Source organism: Balaenoptera musculus, chromosome 18 (genome assembly GCF_009873245.2).
Source record: "Balaenoptera musculus isolate JJ_BM4_2016_0621 chromosome 18, mBalMus1.pri.v3, whole genome shotgun sequence".
Taxonomy (NCBI): Eukaryota; Metazoa; Chordata; class Mammalia; order Artiodactyla; family Balaenopteridae; genus Balaenoptera; species Balaenoptera musculus.
This window is the reverse complement of record NC_045802.1, coordinates 67,139,514-67,159,890: the sequence shown is the minus strand read 5'-3', so window position 1 is coordinate 67,159,890 and position 20,377 is coordinate 67,139,514. Positions and strand designations below refer to the sequence as shown.

The 20,377-nt window shown below is 39.8% G+C and overlaps 1 protein-coding gene across 2 annotated transcripts in view; it reads right to left on the bottom strand.

Annotated features, from left to right (window-relative positions):
- Nucleotides 1-6,472, bottom strand: part of IPO5 (importin 5) — a 40,562-nt gene extending 34,090 nt beyond the window's left edge. Inside the window, exons 1-2 of one of the 2 annotated variants that reach the window (XM_036831508.1) lie at nucleotides 6,301-6,472; nucleotides 245-325 (exon numbers count right to left, since the gene is read on the bottom strand). In XM_036831508.1, coding sequence (XP_036687403.1) covers nucleotides 245-325; nucleotides 6,301-6,390 — 171 coding nt within the window. In that variant the 5' untranslated portion in view covers nucleotides 6,391-6,472. The remainder of the gene's footprint in view (nucleotides 1-244; nucleotides 326-6,300) is intronic. The other variant, XM_036831509.1, reaches the window with a different exon arrangement.
- Between the last annotated feature and the right edge of the window lie 13,905 nt (nucleotides 6,473-20,377).

Below are 20,377 nucleotides of genomic sequence, written 5' to 3'. Positions count from 1 at the left end.
CTGCGCGTCTGGAGCCTGTGCTCCGCAACAAGAGAGGCCGAGATAGTGAGAGGCCCGCGCACCACGATGAAGAGTGGCCCCCACTTGCCGCAACTAGAGAAAGCCCTCGCACAGAAGCGAAGACCCAACACAGCCATAAATAAATAAATAAATAAATAAATAAACAAACAAACCCAAAAGTTTAAAAAAAAAAAATGAATGAAATCCTGCCTTTAAAAAAAAATTAAAATAAATAAAGTAGTACCTCCTCAGCAGCTGTTGTATTTCTGATGGCTTGTAAAAGGAATGTGATCTTCGACTGGCCTGGGATATTCTCATAGGTTTCCTACATGAAAAAGAAAAACATTAAAGGTTAGAATATCATGTTAGAAAATTTCCTGAGTACACCATTTATAGAACTGAAAGCAAGAGCAGGAAAGAGCCACGCATGAGGAGTCCAACTCCCTAGGTGTGGTGTGAACGTTTTCTCCTGAGCAAGAGAGCATACTTCAGACAAGTCAGGAAAGAGGATGTTGAAGAAGTTACTTATCAAGTTCCTTTCCACCTTTGTCTCTTAACTAGATTTTTCTAATGTATGTGCACATTTTCTTACCTTAGGCTCCTCTGTGATTAATAAAACTCAAGGCCTAAGAGAACCAAAAACTTGACTAGTGTTGAGCTACCATGCTGTGAAGTGCTCACTCAATATCCCCTTACATCATGGAAAACTGCTTATCTTGTCAACATTTTTTAGACCAAATGAGGTAGAATTGGTTCAAGCTACTACTTACAACCACCAGAGAAATACGCTCAGATGAAGCAAGTCAGAGAAAGGGAAAATATTCAACTTCTTTATGCTACATTTCCTTTCAAGCAAAGATTATGCCGAAACTGTATTATATACATAAACAAATGAATATGGTCAGGATAAAGTTGGTCAGGAAACTTAATATCATTTCAATAAATCTAGACATCTAGGTTTTGTGACTCAGGACACTTCTTTCCTTCTCCATTAATAACGTAAAATGAGAGCAAACTGTTTAACAGTAAAAAAAAATTGACGCCAATTAAAAGGTAGATAGAGTGGATCAAAAAATAAGACCTAAGTATATGACGTCTACAAAAGTAAATTGAAGTGTAGATTCACGTGCATGCATACAATTTCTAATGTCAGTCTTTTAAGGTGGAAAAGTAATCATTATCTTAAGTACACTTGGAATTGTTTTCCAAGAAGCCTCTTAGTAAATATTCTATTCTCATCTATCCACTTGAAGGTTAATAATGTAGATAACATGTTAATTTCTCAGCAGTCTAAATTCAAAGAGCTTGTCTGCTCTGCTACCATCTTCTATAATCTACCTAGTTTCTCTCTAGACAGAAGTGATGAGGACAAGGAAGGGAAAATTGTGCTTCTCTGAATCCATATCTCCCATTTATCTAGTGCTCTGTGGTATCCCTGGGATATTGACAGATAAGGAAATAAAGGCTCAGAAGTTAAATGACTTGCTCAAGGTCACAGACAATAAACAGTAGAAAGAATTCTGTTCTTCTGAGGCCAGCTGTACCCAAAATCTCCCTGACACTGAATGCCCTCTCTGGGTTTCACCTCTGGGGCCTGACTCCACTAAACAACCAGTTCTATTTATGCAATGCTATACAGTTTTCAAACTTCTCAAACATATCTGAATCTGGGGAAGAACACATTTTGGGAAAAGGACAATTCAAAATCTTCTGATGACCTCAAGTTCCCCTCTAGTACATAAGCACACAGGAACATAATAATGCTGAAAACTGTGACAAAAAGTTTTCACAACTGAGAAGATGGTCTGAATTTACTTGTCCAGAAATGATAATTTATGTAAAGATACCTACAAGATGATTGCAAAAATGGATGTACCTTGAGATTTTTCACTTAATCTTTATCAAAGCAACTCAAAAACCAGCAGCGTTTTCATTTAAACAAAGTCTCTTACAGTATAATAAAAATGTCTTTTTATTCCTTGTACTAGCTTAGCCCCTAATGCCCTGTAGATGCTTTATATGTTTAACACTTAAATTTCCAGTGGTCTAAATCAAGTTTTGGGGATAAAAAATTCTTCACTAAGATACCAGTCTCAGAAAACTTGTTATAAACAGTAAATCAAATAGTAAACTGTATTCCACAACAAATTAAAAGTCAATGGAAGGAGAGTTTAGTATGACATCTGACTCCTGACAGAGGGTTCTCCCCATTTGATATGTTCCAGCATGGCAATCCAGATCTAGTATTACATTTACACCACGACACTAGTCAAGGATAAAGTCTGGCAAAAAGAACACAGCCATGAAGTCAAAAGAACAACTTTCTCTTAGCCTAAGTAGACTGAGTTCCACAAAGACAGAGACGGTATCTCTTCCTCATGGTATTCCCAGCACCTGGCACATCCGAGTACAGCAAATGCAAAGAATTTTTCTAAGAATATTTCTAGCTCTAGCCCAGGCAGGTTCAATGAATGTTACCAGTGTTATTGCACATAAAAGTTCATTCCGTTTGACACCACCATACACAATCACACAATGGAAAGCGGAGTTCACCCCCCAGCCCCAGAAAGGAAAAATGCTAAAATGCACTCATCTCACTATTCCATAAATATTTATGGCAAGCCTCCATGTATATGGAAATGTAAAGATGGGACAAACAACTTTTACCTAGTAAACACCCTGGTTCCTCAAAAATCAGGTAAAATTTTCAATACATTGACCTCTTTCAGTTCAAATCTCATTAATGAAGTGCTGTACTACAATCAATGAGGAACAAGTCAATGGAAAAAACTGGGAATATAAAATCCATGCATACGGGCTTCCCTGGTGGTGCAGTGGTTGAGAATCCGCCTGCCAATGCAGGGGACACGGGTTCGAGCCCTGGTCTGGGAAGATCCCACATGCCGCAGAACAACTGGGCCCGTGAACCACAATTACTGAGCCTGCGCGTCTGGAGCCTATGCTCCGCAACAAGAGAGGCTGCGATAGTGAGAGGCCCGCGCACCGCGATGAAGAGTGGCCCCCGCTCGCCGCATCTAGAGAAAGCCCTGGCACAGAAACGAAGACCCAACACAGCCAAAAATAAATAAATAAATAAATAAATTTAAAAAAAAAAAAAAAAAAAAAAAAGATAACTTCTTTTAAAAAAAAAAAAAAAAATCCATGCATAGGATTAGTGATTACTCAAGCTTATGTCATATAAAAATGTCTAGTCATGAATGCCATGGACATTCAACTCTGGAATACCTGTCAATTATTTATTCAATGTATTCATGTTAATTATTAAATTTTTGAGACGGGCATTTAAATCATTTCTTAAAATACCAGAAACATTTTTTTTTGTAAAGTTAAAGAGAAAAATCCTTTAAGATTTAATAGAAATAAAATATAAAGCCTACCAAATGGTTTATACAATGGAAAAAAGTTTATAACTTCTTAAAGTTTTGAAGCCATTCAATGATTTCAACAATATATAACAGTAAGTCTTTTACTGTACTTGACTTCATATTTGAATATAAAACAAGTCACTTTAGTCAACAGTTTGGTATTTATGTGTCAACTAAGTATTTTTATTTTGACTGAGTAAATTACAAAGATATTTACTGAGCCCTTGCCAATTCTTTACTTCAAAAAAAAAATTCTGTATTTGTTATATCAGACTGTAATACTCAATTTTATTTAGTTTGATCACTTATAAAGGGCTCATTTCGTACGGCAAAAAAGGGAAAAATGTGGTATTAAGGTATTGTTATGTGTGGCCGTTTCTTTTTCAAATATTTTGCTTTCCTAAGAAGCTCTATTTACAGACCAGTTTAGTACTATATTACATGGTGCTAGGGAGCGTCCCTTCAAACATTTACCTTTTTTTCTGTCAAATTAAGAAAATTCTATATTATAGTACTTAGTTTACATATTAATACAGTCCCAGGATATACAATGAAAGTAAAAGTATAGTATCTGAATGTTTTCACTCAGAATAAAAAGACTAAGAGAATAACAGTACTTATTTTCAATTGTTCTTTATGAGAAAATGTGCTGAATGCTGCTAACCATCCCCAAATTGATGGGAGTGATAAAAGATTTACAACAGGCACCAACCGGAATTCAAGCTAAACCAGACATTGGTATTTAGTTCAATAGAAGAGAGATTCCCCACTAGGCTTGACAATAGAGACTTAAGCAACTGGAGGGAAGAGGGAGAATTAAACTAGCTTACTAATTACAATGCTGTTCTGCTTTGTAACACATGGAAATTTCTATTATGGGTTGGGATTAAGAACTTATTTTGGTGAAAAATTACCTCTAGAGTTAGCAGAAAGCATTAAAATGTTTTTATAGGCTCATCACATCCCTCTGATAGCAGTGCAAACTGATGCAGATAAAAATGCACATCACTTCTAAGGACAAATACAACTTCTAAATATTCTACAAATAAACCTGTTAAAGTCTGAAAAGATAATATACATGTACTCCAATGTAAAGCACTATTTTTACGAGCAGGACAATGGAAACCTCAACATCCATTCATAGGTGGTTGGTTGAGCATCCATTGCTGCTTTAAAAAAAAACCCTCTTATGTGGCAATGTGAAATTTACTGAGTGAAAATTCCAAGTCTGCACAACAGGATGCGTACTATAAGCCCATTCATGTAAAAAAATCAACGTATACATATACGCCTATAAGGATATTTGCAAGGAAGATTCACCAGACACTTAAAAGTGGTTACCTTTGGGGAATGGCATAAAAAAACAATTTGCAGGGAACTCCCCGGCAGTCCAGTGGTTAGGACTCAGCACTTTCACTGCCATGGCCGGGGTTCAATCCCTGGCTGGGGAACTAAGATCCCGCAAGCCGCGCTGCGCAGCCAAAAAAAAAACCCAAACTATTTGCAGTTTGAATTTTTACCCTGAATGTGTATAAGAAATGAATTGAAAGTCATTAGGATAAAGTTAACAGTTGTTTAAAGTGCTTTTCATTCAGAACTGAACTTCCAGTGTATTTACTTCACGGATCAGAAAACCACCAAGCATAAGCAGCAGACCCTCCATCTATTTAAAGTAAGAATGATGTTGTGATTTTAAAAACAACTATAAAAACTCGTGAATCTAGAAGAGGATTTGTCCCCCAATTTCATTACCTATGTACCAAATAAATTTTTGCTCCGTAAGAATATCTGGCTGAACATCCTTCACTGACTCTTATAAAAAATCTTCAATCACGTGGTTGCAAAGAACTCCATATATAATCAACTTTGAGGATAGGGTCTGATAATGCACTTCACAGGAACTGGAAATTTTCTGCCCTTCCCTTGGTGTCTCAAATCGCATCTCAGGGCTTAGTATAACAACAGTCTTCTACAGAACCAAGTGTGCCTTACAGCTACCTGGTAAATGAACTTGCAGAGACATTTGAAATACTGTCTCTTGAAACTTTATCCACAGCCCCACATTTTGGAGGTCAGGAGCCAGAGGTGGTTAAAAAAAAAGAGAGATTCAGGCTAGATTTAGTGAAATTAAAGGCTTAAATATATGGCATTGGCCCAGTTAGACAACGGAAGTCCCAGAACATCCCATTTATGAGACCACAAATCTCTAAAGATCAAAGAAAATGTATCCGAAGGATGGGCAAAGTAACGGTGCAAGCTGCTTAGAAAAAAATCCTAAAGGCAACTTCACAAAACTGGGGGCGGGGGGGGGGGGGGGGAAATCCGGCTTCTGATGTTAGGAAACAGAACGAGAAATTGGACTAAATGTAAACAGGTGGAAAGAAGGCGAGAAGGCAAGGCACATTTCAATAGGAAGGGATGGCGAAGCGATGGACAGACGGTGTGTGAAGAGTGAGGGGCAGGAGAGAAGCAGGGGTGACGGGTCAGGGAGCAGCCAGGGTTTGGGGGACCAAAGCGCTGGGCAGGGTGGGACCGCAGCTGAAAGGCCGGGGGAGGCGCCCAGAGGGAGAAAGCGGGAAAGGGGCGAGGGGAGCCCCGGGGCCCGCCCCACACCCCACCCCGCCGCCCGGCTTCCCCATCTGGGCGGGGGCAGCGTGTCAGCAGCGGCCGCACGTGTGTGCGAGCGGCGACGGGGAGGTAACTGGCGCCGCGGCTGCAAGGGCCGGAAGAGCCCGGGGCGGGGACCGCCGGGAGCCGAGGGCCGACTCACACGTGGGCTGAGCGGCCGCCGCCCGCCTGGCCCGGCCTGCGCCGCCGCGGCTGAGCGGCCAAGGCCCAGCGGGCGGCGTCGCGGGAAGGGTCGGCGCGCCGGCTGGGGCGCGGAGTCGGGGGCGGGGGGGGCGATCTCGGTTACCTCTGCCTGTTTCCGGACCACATTGTCGGGGCTGAGCAGGTTTCCCAGGAGCAGGTAGAACTGTTGCTGCTCCGCCGCGGCGGCCGCCATTGCGCTAGGCGTGAGAGAGAGAAGGAGGGAGGGGAGACAGGAGCCGTGAGGCGCGCTGGCGGGCCGGCGGGAGGGGCGGGGGCGGGCCCAGCGCGGGGACCGGCACCAGCAGCGACGCGGGGCTAGGGGGCCGGGCGGGAAAGGGCGGGGCAAAGGGGAAAGGGGAGGACAGGGCGGGGCCTCGCGACCCCTCACCCCGCCGGGGACGCCGGCGCCGGCGCCCCATTGGCCCTGGGTGCGAGGGGCGGGGCCGACACCGACTGCTCGGGGGCCGAGCCGATTGGCCACGCACCCTGCAGTGCCGTCACTGGCGGGGCGCGGCGGACCGCCAGGCTTGGCGCGGGCGGTGGCGGGGCGGGGACGTGGTGGCTCCTGTGGCCGCGGCTTGCGTCGCGGGAAAAGCGGGAGGAGCCGGCTGGCGGGCCTGGCGGCGGCGAGGGGCGTGAGGCCCGGCGGGGGAGGAGGGGCCAGCTCCAGAGCGCGGGAGATTTCGGCGCCGCGGGCTGGCAGGTCTCCTCCCCCGCTGCCCGGCAGCCCCTCCCTGCGACCCGAGGAGCACCCCCAGCCCCAGTCCCCCGGCCCCTGGAGCCCTAGACACCCCACCGCAGAGGGAGAGAGAGTGGATTTCAAAATCCACTTCCTACTTTAATTCCACCCCCAGCTCCAGAGATCCCTCCATCAGTCAGACCCTCCGACCTCCCCAAGGGCTATGCCTCAGGCCACCCCTTCCTCCCACCAGGCTCACCAGTGACTCACGCCCTGGCCTTGCCCGGAAGAGGGGTTACTCAGGCCCAGGCCCGCCGCCAGGCCTACCCACTCCCAGCCCGCTGTCGTCCTCAGTGGCCACGTAGCACACTTGCCTCCCCCTCTTCCCACCCCAGGATCCTAGACTATTCCTTTGAATTCCTTGTTTTGGGGTCCCATTCTTTCAATGATTGAGGAAAGTTAAGATCCGCCCCCTTCCCTAAAGAAACACAGGCTTGTAGGGTTGATTTCTCAATGTGTTTGGTTCACACCCGTCCTTAGGGGCTCAGAGACCTGGTTTCAACTGAAGTAGACTAATGCATAGATAATACCCCAATCTGCCTTTTCTGGAGCTGCCAAAGGCTGAGAGAGCAGTAGTGTTCAAATCAAAGGGCACTTCTGTTGAGCCCCTACTATGTCCAATGCATTGGGTTAAGGTTGACGGTGGAGAAAATAACACAATTCATTTCTGCCTCAAAAAGACAGTTTCTAGTGAGAAGCTTCCGCACTGAGTGCGATAGAGACTACTACACTTCTGGCCACTCATAGTATTTAACTTAGGGAATTTAATTTCCTGTTGACTATTCTGTTGAGGTTCTGGTCTTTGAAGGTCCACTTAAAACGTTTGCTTTTGAATGAATGATAAACCTTGCCTGTACGTTAGAATCCAGGCCACTGTGTCCAGAACCTCTGGGCTGAGGCTTGGGATCCACATGAAACTGTGATTGCCAGCCAAGATATTGTAAAGGGTTCTAACTGACTCGTGGAGAAAACTCCCTTAGAAAGTTTTATCTGTGACAGTGATAGGGTTCTCTATAAGAGGTCTGCCGACCTAGCTTTGTAGATTTGATGTTTCTTAGATGTGACAATTTGTCATTCTTATAATACATTTCTTCAAATACAGACCATTATGTACATTAACTTGGGGTAGATTTTGTTTTTTTGTTTTGTTTTTTTGTTTTTGCAGTGGGCATGTCTGGAGTTTGAGGAGGCTTAATTACCTCACCCAAGGTTATTAAGATTTGGGGGATTACATACTAAAACAACCATTTTTAGTGACTAGTTACCAGTGAAGTAAGATGAGTTGCCTACAGCCTTGCTCAGAGGATGGCCTGATCTAACACCTGTTGTAATATGTGTTTTTATAGGCAATGACTGTGTTGATTACATATATTTGTTAAATAATTATTAAATAATAGAAATTCTGGCATAATTCTACAGATTTGTCTAAATAGGAAGCTTGTTTTTTGATGAGGCAAAAAAGCATAAAATTATTTCAGGCTAGAGGCAAAACAAGTTAGTATCAGTGGTGACATCAACTGCCAGAATATGCAGTGACAGCCCATCCTTATTTTAATATTGTCAGCATCTAATCAAAAGGGAAGGAGGAGATTTTTAAGGGTAATGAATAAAGAGATTCCCTAATGGGAGAAATTCCTATAAACTTGGGGTGGATAACAGACATCCTGACAATTGAGACCCGTTTTGGTGTCCAGAAAACCTACTAGGTGGGAACTGTCCTTTCAGCAGCAGGCCTGCCTGCCATTTTTGGAGAGTTTGTAATGCTCAGACTTCTCGGAATTTATTGCACTTGAAACTGATTTCCCATAGAGAGAGTCCTGTTTGTTTTATGAGTGTTCTCTTCCCAAAAGAAAATAGCTCAGATATTGTATAAAGGCAGCCCACAAGAATAGAAATTTATTTCCAAAGCAGATTAGATTGTATAAGGTAAAGAACCTTGAACTTGGGTTGAATGGATTTGGGTCTTTAGTCTCTTACTAGTTATGTGAACTTGAGTGGGCACTTAATGTCTTTAAAGCTCAATTTCTCATCTATAAGATGGAATAATAATGGTTGTTAAGGTATGATATTACTAATCACAAAAGTTCTAACATCACATTATAATTGGAAATGAAATGGAGGAGCAGAAAACTTTTTAATCTTGCTCACTCCCGATTAGCTGCCTTTGCTTTGGGCTGATTCACTGGGAAAACAGCCAGCTCTTGATGCCCTTCTCTTTAGCTTATGAGACCTCTATTAAGTTCTGGAGGTATATTTGCTCAGTTACAACCCCCTGTAAAAAAGGATGAAGTTGGAAAAATGGAAAACGGCAAGTTTCTCTCAACTGGGACCTGAAATCTAGGTAGTTTAGGATATTTGAAGTTTGTTACAAGGCACTGCACTGTCTGTCTGATCATGATATAATACTACAGGAGGCAAGACTCCTTAACGAGAGAGCATCAGAATCCTCTCTGGCTACTGCTCTTGGCTTTATGGGCTTCCTTGTTGATGGGCATGTTCTAGAAATGGGAGGAGGCTGGAGAAATTAGGCCTATAAAACTTCTGTGAAAGCTTCTCTCAGCTGTGGTAGAATTTGGTCTTGCCTGTCATTTCTGGTTTATTGGGTGCTGAATGTAAATAAAGTAAGATTCTCCCAAATGAACAATCTGTAATTTTTTTTAAGTTGCCCCAGGACTCCAGAGAACTACAGTTACTTGTCCTGGTAGTTGTGAGCACATGTACTTTCTGTATCACTACTTATTATGAGGGTCAGTTTACATGGTATAAATGAAAGTATTATAATCTGTAACTGTACACAGATTTAAGGTGATGGTGTTATTGACAGATGTTTGTATTAATAGTTAACATGGTACAAAGAAAAAAGGTTGGCTTTGTTTCCTCATCTGTAAAATGGGAATAATACTTCTTCATAGGAGTGCTGTAAAAGTTAGGATAGTATTTGTAAATGCACATAGCATGGTGTCTGCATAGTAGTTACTAGGTAATTGTCAACTATTATTAGTTAGATGGATTTGGGTGTTAAATAACAAATAGACCTTAAATAAGTAATAGCTCTTAAAGCTACATGTGATATAAATGTGTAATCACAGTTGTGTGTGTATAAAATATATATGTATATTTTCTATTAGTCTTTCAATTATGCAGAATAAAATAGTATGTGGATGGATTAAAGAATAGTTAATAGACACTGGGCTGATAAAGAAGATTTCTCTTTCCAGTACTGAGGTTATCAGTTGGCTAGACAGGAGCCGGCAAAAAAGATGAGAACTGTTGAAAAGTTGTTTACTGAAAATAAAAAAGCTGAACAGTGCACACTTCTTCAGCTGTTTTTTATCAAAATGTTCAAGCCCCTCTCTGGAGCAGTGAGTTTCAGTCAGAGCATGCCAGCCAGGGGCGAGTGAAACCTTATTCCCAAGGGCACTGCACACAATAGGCCCTCAGCAAATTGCTGAACGGAACACAGGCAGGGGAAATTTGGCCTCGGTTTCTTTTGCTCTCTCTCTCATAGTTTTACATATGAAATTCACCGCATGTCTGCAGGTGGTTGGATTCATTTCAGGGAGGCAGTAGAATTTGGAGGCCAGGCGCACAGGCTCCAGAGCCAGCCAGCATGAGAGTTCAAATAATGGCTTCACAACTTACATGCTGCTTGATCTTGCCCAAGTTAATTAGCTTTTCTTAGCCCCAGTTTCATCTTCTATGAAACAGAGATAACAGGAGTACCTTTCACCATGTTTTAAAATACCTGGCATAGTGCCTGGCATAGGGCAAATGCTTAATAAATGTTAGCTGTCATTACTAATGCAGATTGGAACCTCCAAAATTTGTAAATTTAATGCTGATTGCACATCTACCTGTTTATTACGTTTTTATACTCGTATTATATAAGCAATGCATAATAACTGCGGTTAAGAAAAAGTTTTTAGGTTTGACTTGATCATCATAGAGGATTTCAAGGCCATTTTCAGCTTTAAATACTACAGTTGCACTGTCCAATGTGGTAGCCACTAGCCATTATGGCTATTGATCATTTGAAATGTGGCTAGTTTGCATTAAGGTGTGCTTTAAGTGTAAATTTCAAAGACAGTAGGAAATTAAGAATAATAATTTTATATTGGTCACATGTAGAAATGATATTATATTAGGTTAAATAAAATATATTATTATATTTATTAATAAGCTATAATTATTAACTATATTAATAAATTTGGCTATTTTTTCTTTTTAATATATGGCTACTAGAAACTTTAAAATTTACATATGTGATTTGCATTTGTAGTTCACATTATATTTTTATTGGACTGTGCTTTCCTAGAGAATAAAATAACCAACTAGCTAAACATAGGTGTTCTGAATACCTTGTTCATTTAGATTTAGGAAGTGACTTGTCACCAAGTGAAAATCAGTTACCTTATAGTGCTTTCCGTTGTTTCCAGTTTTCCGAGTTGAGTCTCAGGGATTTGGAGACATGGTACAGTACTTTCTGAGCAGTGTTCCTTGCTTAGGAATTTCCTTTCCCTGCTGGATGGATATTAAATAGATTTGTGAACCTTTAGAAGGTAAGTAAGACTCCAAATTTGATCCTGTGGAATAAATCCTTGTGGATTAAATCAAGGACTGGTTAAGAGATGGGGGAAGGAAGAATATCTTTTATTATTTTGATGTTGATTATTTTCATTTAAGGTGGTAAATGAATTTAAAAACCATCATGTGGTGTATTTTAATACCTGAGATAAAAATATACTTAGCAGAACAGATTAGTTTTTAAGTTTAATGTTTTTCCTTAGAACACAAATAGGTTGAAAATAAGAGAATGGAAAAAGATATACACGCAAACAGTATCCAAAAGAGTGCTGAAATGACTATATTAATGTCAGACAAAATAAATTTTAAGATAAAATTGTTGTCAGAGACAAAGGAAGACATTTTATTATGATAAAAGTGTCAATCAATCAGGAAGACTTAACAATTATAAACACATGTACCTATCAACAGAGCCCCAAAATACGTGAAGTAAAACTTGACAGAACTGAAGGGAGAAATTCAACAAAATAGTTGGAGACTTCAATTTCCACTTTCAATAATGGATAGGACCACTAGGCAGAAGACTGACAGGAAATAGAAGACCTAACAGATATCTATCTGTAAGACACTCCATCCAATGACAGCAGAATACACAGTCTTCTCAAGTGCATAGGGAACATTCTCCAGGATAGATCTTATGTTAGACCATAAAACAAGCCTCAGTATGTTTAAAAGGATTGGAATCATATGAAGTATGTTCTCCGTCCACAGTAAAATGAAATTAGAATTCAAGAACAAAAGGAAATTCACAAATAAGTGGAAATTAATCATCACCCTCCTAAATAACAAATGGCTTGAAGAAGTCACAAGAGAAATTAGGAAATACTGAGATGAATGAAAATGAAAACATAAGATACCAAAACTTATAGGATGCAGTGAAAGCAGTTCCCATAGGGAAATTCAGAGTTGTAAGCATCTTCATTGAAAAGGACAGATCTCAAATCAATAACCTAATCTAGTTTCTTAGAAACTAGAAAAAGGGCAAACAAAACCTAAAGCAAGCAGAAGAAATAATAAAGACAAGAAAAGGAAATAAATGAAGTAGGAAATAGAAAAACAATACAGAAAAAAAAAGTTGTTTCTTTGAACACATCAAAAAAAATTGACAAACTTTGGGCTAGAGTGACCAAGAAAAAAGAAGACTCAAATTACTAAAATCAGAAATAAAAGAGGACATCACTACCAAACTTTCAGAAATAAAAAGAATTATAAAGGAATGCTATGAACAATTGTATGCTAACAAATTAGATAACCTAGATGAAATGGGAAAATTCCTAGATAATCACAATTTCGAAAGTGAATTCAAGAAGAAATAGAATTCAATAGAAATAGAAATAGAAATAGAAATAGACCTGTAACAAAGATCTGAATAGAATTAATAATTAAAAAGAGTTCTCACAAAATTCCAGGACTAGATGTCCTCACTGTAAATGAATGTTCTACCAAACATTCAAAGAAGAGTTAGCACCAATCTTTCTTAAACTCTTCCAAAAATTAGGAGCAGAGTGAACACTTATTTTATGAGGCCAGTGTTAACCTGATACTAAAACCAAAGAAAAATAGCTCAAGAAAACTACGTACCAGGCTTCCCTGGTGGCGCAGTGGTTAAGAACCCACCTGCCAATGCAGGGGGCACAGGTTCGAGCCCTGGTCTGGGAAGATTCCACATGCCGCGGAGCAACTAAGCCCGTGCGCCACAACTACTGAGCCTGTGCTCCAGAGCCCGCGATCCACAACTACTGAAGCCCGCGTGCCTAGAGCACGTGCTCCGCAACAAGAGAAGTCACCGCAATGAGAAGCCCATGCACCGCAACGAAGAGTAGCCCCTGCTTGCCGCAACTAGAGAAAGCCCATGCACAGCAATGAAGACCCAATGCAGCCAAAAACAAATAAAATAAATAAATTAAAAAAAAAGAAAACTACATACCAGTATAAATATTGATGCAAAAATTCTCAACAAAATCATAGAAAATTGAATCCAGCAACATATAAAAAGTATAAAAAGGATTATATATCATGACGAAGTGGAATTTATCCCAGGAATGCCAGGTTAGTATATAAGAAAATCAATCAATGTAATATACTAATAGAATAAAGTACAAAGATCACATGATCATCTCAGTTGATGCAGAAAAAGCCTTTGACAGAATCCAACACCCTTTCGTGACTAAAAAAAAACAACAAAACACTCAACAAAATAAGAATAGAAGAAAACTTCCTCAACCTGATAAAAGCCATCTATGAAAAACCCACAGCTAATATCATACTTACTGGGAAAAAAATGAATGCTTTCTCCCTGAGATCAAGAATAAGACAAGAATGTCCATTCTCACCATTTCTTTTCAACATTGTACTGGAGATTCACAGATGACCTGATCTTGTATAGAAAAAAATCCTGATGAATTCACAAAAATGCTATTAGAACAAATAAATGAATTCAGCAAGGTTGCAGGACACAAGATCAATATACAAAAATCCATTATATTTCTATATGCTAGCAATGACCAATCAAAAAAAATGAAATTAAGGAAATCCCATTTATAATAGCATCAAAAAATAATATAATACTCATGAACAAATTTAACAAAAGAAGTATAACACTTTCATGAAAATCATAAAATATAGCTAAAAGAAATTTATGAAGACCTAGATAGATGGAAAGACATCCCATATGCATGGATTGGAAGACTTAATATTAAGATGGCAATACTCCCCAAATTCATCTATAGATTTAAGGCAACACCTATCAAAATTTCAACTTCTTTTTTTTTTTTTCCAGAAATGGACAAGCTGATCCTAAAATTCGTATGAGTTGCAAGAGACTACAAAGAACCAAAACAATCTTGAACAAAACAAAAATTGGAGGACTCACACCTTGATTTTTAAGCTTACCATAAAGCTACAATAATCAAAACGCTGTGCTACTGGCATAAGGATAGACTCATAGATTAATGAGAATAAATAGAGAATCTAGAAATAAACCTATTTGTGGTCAGTTGATTTTTGACAAGGGTGCTGTGATGGTTAATTTTGTTTCAACCTGACTAGGCTATGGTGCCCAGTTGTTTGGTCAAACACTAGTCTAGATGTTGCTGTGAAGGTATTGTGGATGTGAGTAACATTTACAATTAGTTGATCTAAGTAAAGCAGATTACCCTCCATAAGGTGAGTGAGTCTCATTCAACCAATGGAAGGTCTTGATAGCAAAGACTGAGGTTTACAGAGAAAGAAGCAATTCTGCTTCAAGACTGCAACATAGAAAAACCTGCTGTCTTGCTTTGCAAATTTCAGACTCCAGACTACAAAATCAACTTTTATCTGAATTTCCACTTGTTGGCCTGCCCGACGATTTCAGACATGCCAGGCCTAACAATCATGGTAGCTAATTCTTTAAAATAAATCTCTCTATAATATATCCTAATGGTTCTTTGGAGAATGCTGATGTATACAGGTACCAAGACCATTCAGCGTGAAAGAACAGTCTTTTTAACAAAGGTTGCTGGTACAACTGGATATCCACATGCAAAAGAATGAAGCTGGACCGCTACCTTGCACCGAATACAAACCTCAAAATGAAGCACAGACCTCAATGTGGGAGCTAAAACTATAACATTCTCAGAAGAAAACTAAAATCACAAAAAGACAAAGGAAAAAAAATAGATAAATAAGACTTCAACGTTTATGCTTCCAAGGAAACCATCTGGAAAGTGAAAAGACAATCCACAGAATGGGAGAAATATTTGCAAATCAAATATCTGATAAGGGACTTGTATCTGATAAGGGACTTGTATAAAGAACTTCTACAACTCTATAGCAAAAAAACAACGCAATTAAAAAATGGTCAAAATATTTGAATAGACACTTCCCCAAAGAAGATATATGAATACAGATAGCTAATAAGTACATTAAAAGATGGTCAACATCATTAGTTATTAGGGAAATGTAAATCAAAACCACAATGAGATACCACTTCATACGCACTCAGATGGCTATAATAAAAAAGACAATAGCAAGTGTTGGTGGAGAGATTGGTGGAGAAATTGGAACCCTCATACACTGCTGATGGGAATATAAAATGGTGCAGTCAATTTGAAAAACAGTTTGGCAGTTCTTTAAAAGTTAAACATAGAACCACCGTATGACTCAGCAATTCTACTCAAGTGTATACTCAGGTGAGATGGAAACATATGTCTACACAAAACTTATATCAGTACATGAATGGTCATAGCAACATTATTCATAATAGCCAAAAAGAATTAACAATCCAAATGTCCGCCAACTGATGAATAGATAAAATGTGGCTTATCTACACAATGGGATATTATTTGGCAATTAAAAGAAATGAAGTACTGACACATGGTACAACATGGATGAACCTTAAAAACATTATAAGTGAAAGAAACCTGACATAAAAAGTCACATTTTTTTGGTTACATTTATCTGAAATGTCCAGAATCAGCAAATTCAGAAAGACAGAATGTGGATTAGTGGTTGCCAGGAGCCTGGGGGAGGGGAGGGGGCAGGAGAGGAGGGGAGGGGGCAGGAGAGGAGGGGAGGGGGCAGGAGAGGAAGGGAAGGAATGTGGAGTGACTAGAAATGGGTATGGAGTTTCTTTGGGGGGATGAAATGTTCTGGAATGTGAGGGATGCACAACTCTTGTAAATATACTAAACACTCAATTGTACACTTTAAAAAAGTGAACTTTATGGTATGTGAATTATATCTCAATAAAGCTGATATTTTAAAAAGTGCTTTTTCTTAGAGAGCTGAAGGAAATTGATGCAGATCTCAATTACTGATTTTTTTCCTATTTTTTCTATTTTTCCACAATATATTTAGCTCCGTTCAGAATACATGGTTGATAACATTCATAACCCTCAAACCTTCTGGGCATTCCTAAGCCAATACGTGGGGGGAAGAGGAGATCCAGATGAGATTTAGTCTGTATATTTTCCTCTCCACTTACTTGCTATTTATGGCAAGTACCTTACAGTTTGGACCCAATGACATATACATTTTACCTCATGCATTATGATGACATACAAAATGGAATACTAATTGTGACGTCAATGCACATCTCAAATTTGCATCCACTGGCAGGATAGATTTTTAACAGTCTTCAGTTAATAAGGAAGAAACAAACAAAAAAACTTCATAATAGTTCATATTCCTCAATTCTACCCACTCTACATGTAGTACCTCTTCATACCATATTTTACTATATTATTTATTTAACAAGCATTTCCCTTATTCATTTATTTAGCGAATATTTAATGGCACCTTCTCTGCAGTGGGCACTGCAGAGATGCGTAGTGAACAAGTGGAACTTCACGGAGTTTACAGTCCTTTGAAAGAAGCCAGACAATAAAGTAAACTGAGTAGATCACTTCTTATTGTGACACATGACAAGAAGAGGATAATGGGATCATGAATGACCGGGGAGGAGTTGGGTCTCCACCCAGAGGACACAGTCTTTTGAGGGGACGTGATGTTTGAGCTGAGACTTGAATGATGAGGAGACACATGAGGAAATGGGGGAAATCCCCCAAGCAGAGGAAACAGCGAGTACAAAGGCCCCGAGGCAAAAAAAGAGTCTGGTGTGTTCCAGCAAGGAAAGAAGGGTACAGCTAAAGGGGAGTCAGCTGTGAGGAAAGGGGCTTGGAGGTAAGCAGGGGCCAGATGGCCCAGGGGCACTGTGACAGTTCAGTGGTGTGACTTATTCTAAGTGGAATGGGAAGCCAACGGGTTAAGTAAGGAATGTGACCTGAAAAACAGTTTCAAAAGATCATTCTGGCTGCTATATAGGAAATAGACTGTAGGAGGGAAGTGAGGAAGCTGTGGGAGCATTAGGAGGTCACTGTAGTACTCGAGGTCAGAGAAGGTGGTGGCTTGGATCAACAGAGATCATGTCTGAAGTGGTCAGATTTAGATAGTATTCTTTTGAAAATACATCAGGACGCAGGGTGCAGAGGCAGATCCAAGTTTTACGGGACCTGAAACGTACACAATCTGAGGGCCCTCTGTAAGAAAAATTAAAATCTGAACAGAAAATGAGGTTCCTTGCAAGGCTTCTATGCAAGTGAAGGGCCCGGCAGCTGAAGCTTCACAAGCTTCATGGAAGGTCCTCCTCTGATGGGGGTGAGACAGAGGAATCAAGGATGCCTAGGTTTGGAGTCTGAGCACCGGTGATGTCATTAAGATGATCTGTTTGGGGTAAGGTCTGGAGAGAAGAAAACAAGAGTTGGGTTTTGTTCATGGTGAATTTGAGATGCCACTAGGCGTTCGAGTGATGATGTCCAGCAAGTAGTTGGATAGAGGGGCCAGGAGATCAGGAAGAGGGCAGGGCTGGAAATATCACATTCATGACATTTAAAGGTGTGGAAGTGGATGAGATTGCCTGGGGAAGAGAGAAGGCAGCCAAGGACTCAGCCCTGAGACATCCCAACACTAGCGGTCAGGCAGAGGAGGTTTCTAATTCATTCATAATACAAATGTAATCATAAGAGAGAACTGGCACATTGAACATGTCACCTCATATTCGAATTCCCTTTGACCTCTGGTTGCAAGGGCCTTTTAACACCTAGGAGTCCACTAATGAATGTAAAGATAGTTGGAAGAACAAGTAAGTACAAATGTTAAAGAGAAGGTCAATTGCACAGCATTTTATTTGGGGGAATTATTTTTATTTTTCATATTTCAGGAAAAGTAGTAGTGGTGGTGCTGCTAAGGAAATACTATGTTCTCTAAACCTTCAACCATTCAGCCCTCCTACAGTCTCATCTACTTCTCCACCTCTCACTTAGAAACCACGCTTTAAACAATATGGAATTCAAATAATTCTTTAAAGAAATTAGATCAAATTGATATCTAAGATGTCAAATGCTGTCCTCTTCCCGTCTCAATCTAAGCTCTTATCTAATTTTTGTTTACACTTAAGTTTTTGCTCAGTCATCAGAGATAATAGCCCGGGCCCTTTTAAGGAGCGTAGAAAGGAAGTGGGAAAAGCAGGAATGTGTTTTAATTTCTATCTGCCATGTACAGTAAGAGTGACATTGGAAACATGTCAGAAAAATGCTAGTGTTACAGGGATCCAGCTCTACCACAGGCCAAATATTTCCTCTTAAACCTAACTACAGATAGAAAATCTTGATAGAACTTAGCTTAAGATGGGAATATTGGTACTTGTATCTAAACACCATCATTATAAAGGGATTCCATTATATGTTACTAATCAGGCTTGTTATAATCAGTCTTCTGTGTGTATGTGTGTGTGTGTGTGTATAATTTCATATGGTGATAGGTTATAAGACATATTAACCCAAGGTAAGGAGATAGAAAGTGAAAGAGGTACTATTTTTAATAGGGTGGTCAAGGAAGACCTTTCTGGAGAGGTGACATTTTAGCGCCCAAGAATGGATTGCTTCATGGAAATTACTTTTCAGAAAGAGAAACGTTATTTAAAAGATTCATATTAAAAATGCTCAACCATTTTTTAGATCAGATTTAAAAATTCATAATAATAGCTAACGAGATTTTGATCTCTTTCTGTGTTTGTGCTAACCTTCTGTATTTTAATCTCATTTGATCCTCATCTTTAACCAATGAGGCTTCAACCATTTTGTCAAGAAAAAGTACATTGGGGTCAGGATCAAACTGGTTCCAGCTACAGCTCCACCACTAACCAGCTGTGATGCTGACCTGGGCCCTCAGTGCTTCCCTAGGTCTCCATTTCCTCACCTGTAAATTGGGATAGTTGGGCTAGATCCCAAGGGCATCTTTCCAGCTCCAACATTTGAGGGTACTTAAGTCAATTATCGCACTGTGTTGAAATAGATGACTACAGAGGCCACTTAGAGTTGCTTGTCCTGAAACAAAACTGCTCTATGTCTCTGGGATTTGAGGTCTTACATCTGCCTGCTTTTTAGGAGTTTTCTCTTTTCTTCTTCTTTTTTTTCTTCTTCCATTTTTCCTGTCAGTCAGCTGCCACTTCTTGTAGCTGCCAACGTAAAATGACAGCTGTCTCTACTTGTCAGCTGCTCTGATCAGCTGGTTTGCTATGTGCTTTGGAGACTAAATAACCAAGTACATTAAATGGTATATGAAATAGGGAAAGCTGAGCATATTTTCAGTAGAGTCCCATGCATGAGCTTTACAATTGGCCACTTAGGTATTTTTCATTTAGGGGTTCTTAACTGTGTTCCAGAAGCTTAACTCTGCTAAGATGCTGACACAATGCCCTGGCACAAAGCTGTCTCTTACTGCTAGTGTTATGGAGGTTCCAACATATATACACATAAACACAAGTGACAGAGCAATGAAGCAAAACTGTTTAGGTCTAAATTAGACTTTATATAATAAAAGCATTGCCATTGACAAGTCCCCTGTACCTAATACTTTTCTCTGTAATTCTGGCTTTTTTATACCTAGTTAGGGGGCTAAGTTCTCAGAGAAGCATTTAAGTAAGGTAGTCCATCAAGTAAGTAGTCTTTTGACTACTTAGTGATTTAGTTTTCCCACAATAAAAATGAATTATGTTTTTCCTCATTTCCTTGCCTGTGGTCCCAGAAAATTAAGATAACTTGTCCTCAGCCTCTAAGAGGAAACAGCCAGAATGTATAGAGGCCTAAGATGGGAACCCTAAAGATTTTAAACAGAACTTATTTTGAGACGCTTGAGAAATTAAAGAGTCAAACTGCTTTTAAGTACTTATTTTTCTGTAGGAAAGTGGGGTAGAAAATCCTGGTGGATTGGATTTTGATTCTTGGGTGAATAGAAGGTGAAATGATCAAGAAATGAATATCAGAATTGTAGAAGAAAATAGTAGGAGCTTTTTGTTTTAAAGGAAATAAAGAATGCC